The following is a 12,590-nucleotide window of genomic DNA, read 5'->3' as shown; positions in this document are numbered from 1 at the left end:
TCTTATTCAATGGGTGCGTCTTGTAAAGAATTCACGTAATTTGATTGGTTTTCTGGTGTATAATATCTCACAATAGTTGATAGTGATATTAGTCAGGCGCTACCATGCCATGCAACGGCGGCACGCTTGTTGCTCCTCAAAGAGAACTAAGAACGCGATTTGGCGGCTTAGATGTACGTGATGGTTTCGTTCATTTAAAACAACGGGGATGTCCTCACAAAAGCAAAAATTACATTAAAACTGAATAAGAATGAGAATAATGATAGATTTTGTCTTTTGTTTATCAATATCAGTGTCATAATGGATGGACTGGCCAATATTTTTATCGTAGTGGATACCGGCTGCGCCGGCATCCACTACTCAAAATATTGGCCAGCCCATCCATTATGACACGATATTGGATAGGCAAAAGACAAAATCCTATCATTTATTCTCTAACAATATAAAAACGATGATTCATAAAATTTTTGACACCCCCCTCTTTGGGTATGTGGGAGGGGGCCCCATGTGGGGGGAGGGCCTACTAATGTGCATGAAGAATGCATTGTATGATAAAAGTAATGTGTAAAATACGCTACATTTTATGCCCCAATACAACAAGGAACAAGAGTTGAGTGTTGGACTTCCTCATCTTCAGAATTATCTTGTGGGATTCATTTCCGACATGGTCAAGTAATTATAGCATAAATTGTAATAACATGTTTTTCCTGGCCTTACACAAACTCTAACCCATCTCACAAACCTTACTATAAATATAACCCAACCAAGCCTAACACCCTTGCCCAACCCCCAAAAGAGAATTAGGGGTGAACTTCTATGCAATGCATTTAAAAACATTAAATATAGGTCAGATTTTCTGTCATTTTTCAGGTGAAATCAATTTCTACCCCAATTCCCTTTTGGGGGTAAGGGCAAGGGTTTTTGGTTATGTTAAAGGTTAGTTGGGCTTGGGTGGTTTGAATACATGCAGTAAGGTTTGTGGGTGTGTAGGAAAACATTTCAAAAAAACTTTTTTTTTTCTTTTCTGTGACCTCCAATTTTTTTTCTGGGAACGGCGCGGCCGCGTTACCGCGGATTTCGAGGGCCTGTGTGGCATTTTCCCCAAAAAATAACTATACACTGATATATTATAGGGACAAGGAATCCAGTTACTTCACTGTATTTCAGTGATTCTAGACAAGTGGTTCATTTATATGTTAAGAAATGAGGTACATTCTACCTCTTTTCTTATCATAAATAACGTACGCTTGTTGTGAGTCAGTGACATTCCAGTGTAGTAACTGGATTCTTTGCCCTATAATATACATAACCTTGTTACCAGTGATTATTTTTTTTGAGAAAAATGCAAAAATAGTCACAAATTTATCAAGGGGTGTAGTACCACCTTAAACTAATTAAATCTATAAGCTCAATGGATGCCAAGAAAAGGTAAGTTGGATTTAAACTAATGAAAGCGATTAGCTCAATAGATGCCAAGAAAAGGTAAATTGGATTTAAACTAAGCCAGGGATTTTCAGGCAGGCTTGCGGGTACCCGCCCGAGATTACATTACCTGGGCAGGAAATATCCTGCCCGGGTGCCTGAAATTAGCTCAGTAGATGCCAAGAAAAGGTAAGTTGGATTTAAACTAATGAAAGCGATTAGCTCAATAGATGCCAAGAAAAGGAAAGTTGGATTTAAACTAATGAAAGCGATTAGCTCAATAGATGCCAAGAAAAAGTAAGTTGGATTTAAACTAATGAAAGCGATTAGCTCAATAGATGCCAAGAAAAGGTAAATTGGATTTAAACTAAGCCAGGGATTTTCAGGCAGGCTTGCGGGTACCCGCCCGAGATTACATTACCCGGGCAGGGTATTTCCTGCCCGGGTGCCCGAATTTAGCTCAATAGATATCAAGAAAAGGTAAGTTGGATTTAGGAGGAAAAAATGGGTTGTCTTGGGCAAAAATGGCCTATTCCAGTTGAAATCCAGACATGACCTTAATCTCTGACACAAGGACAATAATTGCTCAAAATGAAAAAATCCACAGTTTTAATTAACATTCCTACTTCTTTTTTTCGTCACAAAATAGCACAAAAAAAAGCGGATTGCACCATAAGCCAATAAAAATATTGGAATCTCAAGAAATTAAGCTTTAATTTGACACCAAATTCATATGTACGGAGGTAAGAAAAATGGCACATCAAGTGGGCAAAATTACTGCATGTTTTAGTATTTAGGCTGATTAGTATGGTAATCATATGCAATGTTATTGACTTTCACTTTCCCCTTGGTTTCAGATCCAAAATTAAGCAGAGGTCAGAACCCGCTACAGAGGTGTCAGAATTCCATCTCAACAAAGTTACAGGTAAATGATAACTCAATCAATATAATGTGAAATGATCTATCAGACCAAAGTCAGTAACAATGAAATTGAGATCTAAGCAAACATAAGGAGCAAAACAAAACACATACATGTCAAAAAAGCCTAGTGCACAACCATGTTAAACTAATATACCGAGTGTCCCCAAAAAAGGTTACATGTACATTGTAGATTTTGAAAAAATAATCTGAGTCGGTGTTAACAAATATAAATTCCCTTTCATGACATAATATATGTACCTTACACCAGTACCCCTGTGAATGTCAAGTTCACAACTTGCATACTTAGCCCGCATTCCACACATTCCTTAGCATGTTGCTTATGTGACATAATGCAACATGATGCAATGTTCATTACCACCATACATTTGGTGGGCATTTGAGTAAGAGAAAAATAAAAAGTAATAAAGAAAAAATGATAAAACAAAGGTGTAACAAAGGCCTATGTAGTGTCCTTGTGTTCATCTATCTTATAAAGCCCTCATGTTCAACTTTTATGCATGTGATATTTTGATAGTAAGTCACTCTCAACATCCCTGTCATCTTGCGCTTATAACTTAAGTTGCGTTTAATATTTTAATATTAAAAATACCTTAAAAGGTCATGTCTTCCTTAGGGGTTGTATGTATTTCAAGTACAATAGCCCAATCAGGGCATCCACCTTTAAAGACTTTTCATTCATTTTCTTATCTAGATGAGAGAGGGGTCAAGGTTCATGAGTTGGTGAAGACATTAAAGAATACAGCAGCCCATTCCGACATCCGTAAGCAGCTCAACAACTTCCAGAAGAAAACCCCAACTTTGAAGACTCCTTTGTACAAGCATGAAGCTGACAAGGTGAGGTTCCATACGATATCGTCGTATGTACCTATGTTATTTTGGCCCTTGAACATGTTTAAATCAAAACTGCCAATAGGTTACTATAAGTGGTTTTGCTTTAAACATGTTCAGGGGCCAATGACGATATGTGCAATATTAATGGCTGCCTCATGTTAGATTTTGAATTTGCATAATTTGCAGAGGAATCCATCAAGTTGACAAATGTTTATCCAGGGCTGGGTTTACCATTGGGCCAGATGGGCCCAGGCCCAGGGCCCCCAAAAATTTGGAGGCTCCAAAATTGTTCTGTGCATGTTCATTTTTTTGACCAAAATATGGTAAAATTGAATTTTTTGCACACTTCACGCACCCTGGCCATTTACCTTCATTTTTGCCTAAAATAGTCTGAAATAAAAAATTTTATGTGTGCTTCGCGGGCAAATGTCCAAGCAAAATGTTCTTGTCTCATCTAAATTTTAATGCTTCCGCCGCCACTGTCGATCTTATAGTAGGCCCCCTATTTGTAAAGTTAAATCTGGCCTTGTGTTTATCTCATAAAACATTGTGTTTTGAGTCTTCCTCAGGGGATTTGGAAAAAGTAAAACTTTGGCAGCAGTCTAAAAACCAGCATTGCCAAGTGGGATGAGATCATTATTAGCAACCGTACTGGTCATCTAACAGCATTTCTGATTGGTTGGTAACTTGAAATGCTCATTTCAATTGCCAATTATGACTAGGCTTTCTTATTAATACCTTCCTTGATTGATTCAAAATTGAACACAATGTTCATTTTAGCCAGGTAGTTCTCACAGGATTAACCGGTGTGTTTTGCTTTTCACTCATTTCAGATCCAGCGTACGTTAGCCTACCAGGCTACCAGCAAAGATGTCTCCAAATGGGATGAGGTCGTCAATAGCAACCGTAAAGCTGAGCACCTATCGTTTCCTCTCAATCAAGAAAGTGCTCGATTACAAAGCACCGAGGCGTTTGTCAAGAAATTTAAGGTATTATTCATAGGTTGAGTTGTTTTAGGCACAAGAGCACAAATTGGTTGGGCTCCAGCAGGGGCGCCCTGCTCTTGCTGTGCTCTAATCTGAGCGCAGCCAACACAAGGTTTGCCCTGCTACATGCATTTGGCTGTGCGCTAACCTATAGTGTGTTGTTTCCACTTACCTTGCGACCCCTATCCAAGACCCAGTGAATTGGATCTAAGGCATAAAAGGCTTATTGTGCAAATAGTAAATAGCCCAGAAATACCACAAATCCTTATTACTATAGTCTATATATCTATCTCAAGTCAGCGGCACTAGCTTTGAAGTTCAGCATGTTCTGCTTTAGCTTAGCATTACTTGGTGCGTGTACATACTTTTACGCATGTGATCAACATGGCGCATATGTACACACAAGAAATAATGCTAAGCCAATGCAGCACACACTGAACTTCAAAGCTAGTGCTGCTGACTGGCGGTAGATACATTAGGCCTATAGGCCTGGACTATACAAAGTGGACAATAGGAATAAGTATTGTAGAGCAAATATGCACCCAAGCAGATATAATCCGTATGCACCCCACTCTGGCTGTAGCCTTCAAAATACATTGGCCACACAGGCTGCAGCCAACCTGGGAACTGTCCCAACCAGACAACGCAGCTAGAATTAAAAAGGGTAGCACGGCTAAATCGGAGCTGCCCTGCTAGAGCACAGCCTATTTGTGTTCCCATACTTGAGATGGTTTCTTTTTCTTTTCTTAAAAACAAACAACATTTGGTCTTGCAAAAAAAAGAGAAAAACATGTTTTAATACAATCTGTGTTTTCAAAAGTTTGGCTATTTTGAGAAATTGGCAATGTGCCAAAAACCTTAAATCCTGTAGTAATAATTAAATAGGATTTTTAAATGACAAAAAATAATGTGTAAGTCAAAAACGCTTTTTTGGAAAAGGTAAAACTTAGCAAGTAAGACTTTCTCATCAATACACACATCCAATATCATTTTCACAGAATGTTGTGCATGACACCATTGCCGATAAAGCTTGCTAGGGTATTGGCTTGGGCAAAATCTGAATGTCTGAATTCAAAGGGCTATTCCAGTTGAAACCCACACCCCTATGGAAGCAATGGCCTTAATCTCTCACACAGGTGGTGTAGATTTCAAAAGGAGTTGCCCATTCAAATAGCCCCATTTGAAATGCACACCCCTTGTGTGGGAGATAATAGTCACATCTTCCATAGGGGGTGTATGGATTTCACCTGGAATAGCCCAGCTCGCAACATGTGTAGATTGAATTCAAACTTCTGCTCTCCCCATGGTTCACTTAGAATATGATAAATGATTCATAAGAGGGTGTTAAAGTAATTTGCTAAATTAGAAAATGTGATTTTTTTTGATAATCAGATATTTGCATTTTTCTCAATATGTGAGCACAAACATCTTGTAATCGGCGGGAATTGTTGGGTTTGTACCACTACGCCAAAAATAGACCCACGTTAAGAGTGATATAGTTTAACTGTCTGGTCTATAATGTGTTTGTTGAAAAAAGTAGACAAAGTAGAGGACTTGAATAGATAATTTGTGATGCTTCTGGCAAAATGTCACAAGACAATTCTCGAAATAAAATATAGTGATATTAATCCGTGATGTTACATGGCCCGCCGATTACAAGCTGATCAAACTATAGCTCAGGCACCGCTCCGATTCGCCTTAAAAGAAAAATTTCTATGTAAAATTACTGGTGAAAGTTGAAAATAATTAATATGTTTTGTGTCAATTTTAGCCTGCTACATCACTGGAACAGCAGGTATACCAACTTCTCAAAGGGAGTAAGCACCGAGAACAGAAGGGCAAAGATTTGAGTGTAGCGGAAGAGGACGCCCTCAAAGCCATGAGTCTCAAAGAGGTAATATACAGACAGAATTGAGGTACCAGTTATTTTCATCTCTGATATCCTAAACAACGACAAATATGTCAAAATTAAAACCAGCAGCCAATACCTGTACCCTCTAAGGCCTAAAAAAATTGTTTGATTGGCATAACCTGACCGACCCTAAAAATATGCCGGACCCTAGACATTTTTCTTTCTTTTTTTGCAAAAAAATTAAAAGGAAATTTGAAAAAAAGAAACAAAAAAGTTCCAAGGCCTTTATCATATGCAATTGACCGCTTGTGTGGAAAAAAAATTGCTGACCGACCTACCCTAATTCTTTTTTATATTACGCCAATCAAACAATTTAAAGCTGGTTTCATACTTTCTGCCGCTTGCCGCTGAGCGGCATGACGCTTCATCATGCCGCTTGTACTTTTCTGCAAGCGGAGCGGCACACCGCTGAGCGGCAGCGGCATGACTCTGAAAGCCACTCTTGCTGCTCAGCACCGCTCCAGAATCGTATTTTGTTCTCATACGTCAGAGCGGCACCGCTCCGAGTTGACTTGAATTCAACTCCCAGCGGTGCTGCCGCGGCGGCAAAGCGGTGGAGTGATCGATATATCGGCTTGCCGCTGGTCACCGCTAGCGTTTTTGGTGAGATTGCGCAGTGAAGTAAAATCATCTTCAGAGCGGCAAAGCGGCAAGTGGCAGAAAAGTATGAAACCAGCATATGACATCATTTGTTGAAAGAAATCAGGTGAGATGAAACGGTGATCAAAACCCAAGGAAAGAACAAAATCAAATGTTTCATTTTAATGTTCTAATTAATTGAAAGCATAGTGCTAGTTCTTTGTGTACAAATGAATAAGGCATCCAATGGAGTAATTTGCAACTTTTGTATTTGCATCTTAAATCTAGACTGTGTCATGTTTGTGTCCTAGTATTTCAAACAGTCTTTCTTTACCAAACAAACAAAATTGATCAAAATTGGGATACAAAAATAAAGTGTTCAGTGACTACAAATTATCATGATATTTTGTGTACTTCGCAGTGTGTTATCCTCACGTTTATATTTCTACTGTAAGGACCGTCGATGTCAGGATATAAAAAAATCAATATATTGACCATTCAACATCGATAAAATCAATAAATCACTTTTCCTCCCAATTTTGCTCATTATCTTCTACATTCATGCATACATTGATAACCATCTGCTATTAGTTCATCCCTCTGTTTTTCCTTTCGTTGCTGGCATGGAAAGCCTTTCTCCTTGGGACCCCAGTAGTACGATATCATCACATGCATGGCCTGGACAATTACTCAATTTCAGTCCTTTTTTCCCCATTTTTCGATACTTTTTTTCATTATTGGCAGCTTGGATATATTGATTTTCTTCAGAAATTATTGGATACTGTAATAGTGATTATTTTTGCGCAATAAATTTTTTGTGGTTTGCCAATTTTGAACTGTTTCCCTTGTTTTTAAATTCGTGATTCTAAGTTTCCTTACATTGCCTTATACACAATAGGAATATATTTGTGAGGTGTTATCTTCGCGGTGGCAGCTTGGAACGCGAAAAGCATGAAAATAAATGTAGCGTGAAAATTTCCACTTTTACATTAGTTGATTTATAGAGGCCGCCGGCCTTTTCCGCCGTCTTGTGGGTACTGCCGTTCTGCATGTCATGCGTTATGACATTACGCCCCCGATTATGCGGAAGTCGCAGCGTGTGACACACCTCTTCAGTCAAGCGTCAACGTGGTGATCTTAGCAACAAGGCACTCGGTACCCACAAGATGGCGGCGTTGATGTCATAATGACTACCTCTATTGATTATCATTGATATATCATATATATATTATTGCAGGCACAAGAGAGACGAGCTGAGTTACAGAAGTACAGAGCCTTGCAGTCTTACTATGAAGCCAAGTGTAGACGACAGAAAAAGATCAAGAGTAAAAAGTAAGTTGTCTTTCTATATCTTATTGCTTGCAGTGGTGGCTCCATGACAGGGCATGGGGGTATTTTATTTCCCATGTAAACTAGTTCTGATATATTTAACTGTATTCCTGATGGATTTGGGTGTATTCCTGATTCACTTGGGTGTATTTCTAATACATTTGGGTGTATCATGATACATTTGAATGTATTCCAGATACACTTGGTTGTATTCCGGATACATTTGGGTGTATTTCTAATACATTTGGGTGTATTCCTAGTACATTTGGGTGTATTCGTGATACATTTGGGTGTATTCGTGATACATTTGGGTGTATTCCAGATACACTTGGGTGTATTCCTGATGCATTTGGGTGTATTGCTGATACATTTAGGCGTATTCCTAATACATTTGGGTGTATTTCTAATACATTTGGGTGTATTCCTGATGATACATGTCTACTTTTACAGTAATATTTTTACCCCCTGTTTGCAGATACCATCGAATCCAACGCAAATCCAAAGCTAAAGAAGAATCTAAAAAACTTGCAACAATGATAGAAAGCAACCCAGAAGAAGCCCAGGAATTGCTGATGAAAATGGAAAAATCAAGAGCTGAGGTATTTGGTCTTAGCCTTTGAGGTGTTAGGGCTTAGAAATAGTATTATTTTATTGGGATTATTTTGGTTTTCTTTAAATAATACACTGTGTAAAACTCATCCAAATACAATATTTGACATTGTATGTAAGAATGAACAAAATCCATATCCTAAACCAATCTAGTTGTAACTCTTTAAATGACTATAATTATTCCTTTAATTCTAACATCAGGAACTTTGCTAAAAAGTTAACTTATGAAAGTACTTAAATTGATGACTTTCCACCGTGGCATGTCTGCTTGTTACCCTGGCCCAACAATTTTTCGCAAATTTGTTTTCTCCACCCAATTTGATTTTTCTGTGTAATTCAATTTTTCATCACATTATTCATATTTCAGCCAAGTTTCAGCAAAATATGTGGTTTACTACATATTTTGCTCAAGAATATGAAAGAAAAGCCTTGGTTATAGGTATAATGTAAACTCAAGTTTAAATTGGGCTAAATGTGTTTATTTATATTTTGCTATTTTTCCCGCACAATTTGCAATTTTTCTGGGCAATTTACAATTTAATTCTGCACAAATTGCTTGGCACTGGTTGGTTCAACAAGTCAATTGAAACCTGAACCAGAAAACTGTAATCACCACCTCACAACTTGTAACTAATTATACTTTAATGGACAATGATGTTGATCAACAAAATTATAAACAAAAGATTTATGACTGACATGTTATCATTATAGCAGGGTCGATTACAATCTCAGCTAGCTTTGAAATTGGTGTTACATGTAACATTATATGATGCTTCATCCTGTGTCCCTCAAAATGGTATTAGCGTAATGAATTGCAATATGCAATGTTCAGTTTATATGAAATTATTATCTAACTTTTGGTTTTCTTTCCTTTCTGGGTAATTATATAAAGGCCCTTATATCCTGTCAACCTTGACATTTGTGACCATGTAACCAAGGTAACGAAACACCTGAGATATGGCAAACTATTCATTGCTTAAAATGTTGGTCCAAGCAGAATAATGTGAGACAATTTTGATCAGAATCAGTCAATATGTGACCGTCCACCACAAAGTGGTAGTAAAGTCGGCTCTAGAAAATTTTCTGTTTCTTGCAGAGTTTGAAAGAATGCACTTTCAGCTTTAAAATGACACCTCAACCAGCTTCATCGGACATCTGGAAGTGAAGTTATGGTTCATCAAAGGTCAAATTCCTAATATATTTTACATAGCAATCCATATACTATTTTTGATTGTATCTAAAAATGAAAAATGCCGACTTTACGACCAGTTTGTGGTGGATGGGCACATATGTCCCATCAGTAGACACTATGGCTCTAGGATGTCATTCAATGGTTTTATTGGTGGCCATTTTGAAAACAGCTCTCCAGCGGGAGTTTCCCACATTTCCCCAAGGTACCTGAACTTTTAATATAGCACATATACTTCCAAAGTTATAGCAGCTTATTAAACAAATGTCAGGGTGGAGTCGGCCCATAAAATGGTGGCCCGTAATATGAACTTTTGTGTTAATGTTTGCGCCAGCTTCTTTGCATGTTGTTTCTGATCAAAATTAGTAATTATTGTATATGGCCTAAATATGACAAGCCTGAATACTTAAATTAATTAGCTGGGGTGGAGTCGGCTTTTAATATGATATGTTGGCTCGAGAACCCCCGGTGTTTTTATTGTATTTCTAACTTTTTTCTTGTGGGTCATACCTTTGTGGCTTTTTGAGATATGTCCATTTTAAGACCATAAGGGTGGTCAGTAAATTAGTAAACAAGTAACGTACACGTCTATAGGTGTACCTTCAATTCACCAAAAAATACAGATTTGGGAATCTACCACTTTATTTTAAATTGATTTATGATCATGATGATGAAGAGAAAAGTCAACCACAAAGGAAGTGGGGAACAAGCTAGTACCAAAAACAAGACTCATGTTATTGCAACAACACTCAGTATCATTACAACAACACTAAGTGTTATTGCAGCTTTACTCAATATTATCACATCAAATTTGATGTTGAAACTGAACTCAAATGGTGGAAGACAAACCCGTCACTGATGGACAGGCCGGTGTTAATTTTCATTATATAAGTTAAATGAAGCTTCATCATGTGTCTCATATGTGTTTCATTTGTTTTCCCTAAATTTTTGATTGTAGTAAACTTTCTTCCTCTCGGTCAATGTAGTCATACTGTATTGAAAAGTGACTTTTGTCAAAAAATCTCAATTAGGATATATTTTTCCAGCTTCTTCCTGCTTCTAAAATCATTTCGCATAAGTTTGTCCTTATTTTTGATTTTCCAATTTAATGTTGGCAAGTATGCATATATTATCAAGATAACTCTGTTGACAATCTCATTTTACGAAATCTGGAAGGAAAAAGGAATGGCATACCCATATGTTACAAAACATGTATTTGTAGCCGGACAAAATTGGTGAAATATGCATATTATTTAATTAAGCTTTTTTTCTTAAGTAGAAGTACTGATTTTTTACTGCACTGGGGGAATAAGTTTATCATAGGAATGTGACAGACTTAATATGAGTAAATTTTTCTGACCCCCTTCTTCCGTCGACCGTATGGTCCTTCTGTATCTAGATTAACACTTACGACTTGGTTTAATTTGGTCTCATATGAACTTAAATCCTAATGCAGCCATTACTTTAGACTTCTCCATAGTTAGACTGGCCCCCAGTCTCGGTTCGGTTCCATCTCTGGATAATGTAACAATAAATAATTACATAATGCCCTATGAAAAAAATGACAAAGTCCTGTAACCCCCCCCTTATTTTGTTCAATGCCAAAACCCATTCCTCTTCATCCACAAATCGACGCCACTAATTACACCCACCACAGTCAACCATGCAGCAATATAGAAATATACTCGATTATAAGTGAACGCTAAAGTCCATTGAGCGTTGATTCCGAGACTGGTCCAATCTGTTAGAGATCTCCCTTCCAAATATTCGTTCAACGAAGCACATTGTTTCCGATGTCAATTACGAAAGCCCCACCCCAGTTTCAATTCAAATATGGTAGCACAAAGCTATGCCGCGGGATGTGACGCAAGATCGGATGGGACACTTGTCAACAACTGAGAGGTATTGAGCTCAAGTGGCACGCGTCCGATAGACCCATGGTACGCTGCAATAATAAAAAAGCAACCACTGACTCGGACTTAGGCCTATTGTCCATATTATGTATATTATCGCGTGCGGGTTTGCAAATGTTTGCACATTATTTAGCTAGGAAGCCTTTTCAAATATCCCCGCTGCCAAGCTGCGTTGATTGGTCGGATACAATATCGTTGTTTTAGTCGCTTACACAAACGTTAATGTAGTGAAAACATGGACGTGGTACATGTATATAGAAAGATTGCGTGACTCCAAATCCGTAAAAGTGAACTCCCACAAAATGCTGGGAGCTGGAAGGCAAATTGCTTACAGACTGGGAGGGTCCATGTATTGGGTTGATTTTTAATGCTCTGTAATCTACATTACCAGTCGTTCTCCATGGACCCGAGGGAGGGTCTACTCCGTAGTCCACTTGCCCATTGTGCATACTCTTAAAACACTGATTTAATTAATTTGTGCACAATTGATAGATTTTCACATCTGATCTTTTTAGTCACCGTACTCCCTCTGTTTGTTGGCTTCCCAAGTGGACTATGCGGCGCTTTGTGTACTAGGTGCATGAGCGCATCTTGTATGTACAGGCTTTGTGAGTGCGGTTAAGTTGGATTGATAAACGAATATGATTGACAGTGTGTGTTAGGGACTAAGTTCCCGGTCAAAGTCCTGTTACAAATGCAGTGTTCATAGTCGATTTTTAAATCGGGCTTTCGCGATTATAAAACTGGTAGATTCTAAAATCAGAACTGTTCAGTATTGAAGTGCCATTATGTTGCATTCAATAAGCCTATACGTATACTTTACTGTTACTGTCACTAATATAATCATATAAACTTTTTCATAACCACTATTACTAGTA

General features: G+C 37.9%; 1 protein-coding gene across 1 annotated transcript in view; it reads left to right on the top strand.

Annotated features, from left to right (window-relative positions):
* LOC140156642 (U3 small nucleolar RNA-associated protein 14 homolog A-like) overlaps positions 1-12,590 on the top strand; it is a 47,962-nt gene that overhangs the window by 9,316 nt on the left and 26,056 nt on the right. The window contains 6 exon segments of the mRNA XM_072179577.1: positions 2,280-2,347; positions 3,056-3,198; positions 4,029-4,184; positions 5,953-6,075; positions 7,910-8,004; positions 8,477-8,600. Of these exon segments, the coding sequence (XP_072035678.1) occupies positions 2,280-2,347; positions 3,056-3,198; positions 4,029-4,184; positions 5,953-6,075; positions 7,910-8,004; positions 8,477-8,600 (709 nt within the window).

The sequence above is a fragment of the Amphiura filiformis genome, chromosome 7 (assembly GCF_039555335.1).
Source record: "Amphiura filiformis chromosome 7, Afil_fr2py, whole genome shotgun sequence".
Taxonomy (NCBI): domain Eukaryota; kingdom Metazoa; phylum Echinodermata; class Ophiuroidea; order Amphilepidida; family Amphiuridae; genus Amphiura; species Amphiura filiformis.
This window is presented reverse-complemented; position numbering and strand designations above follow the sequence as displayed.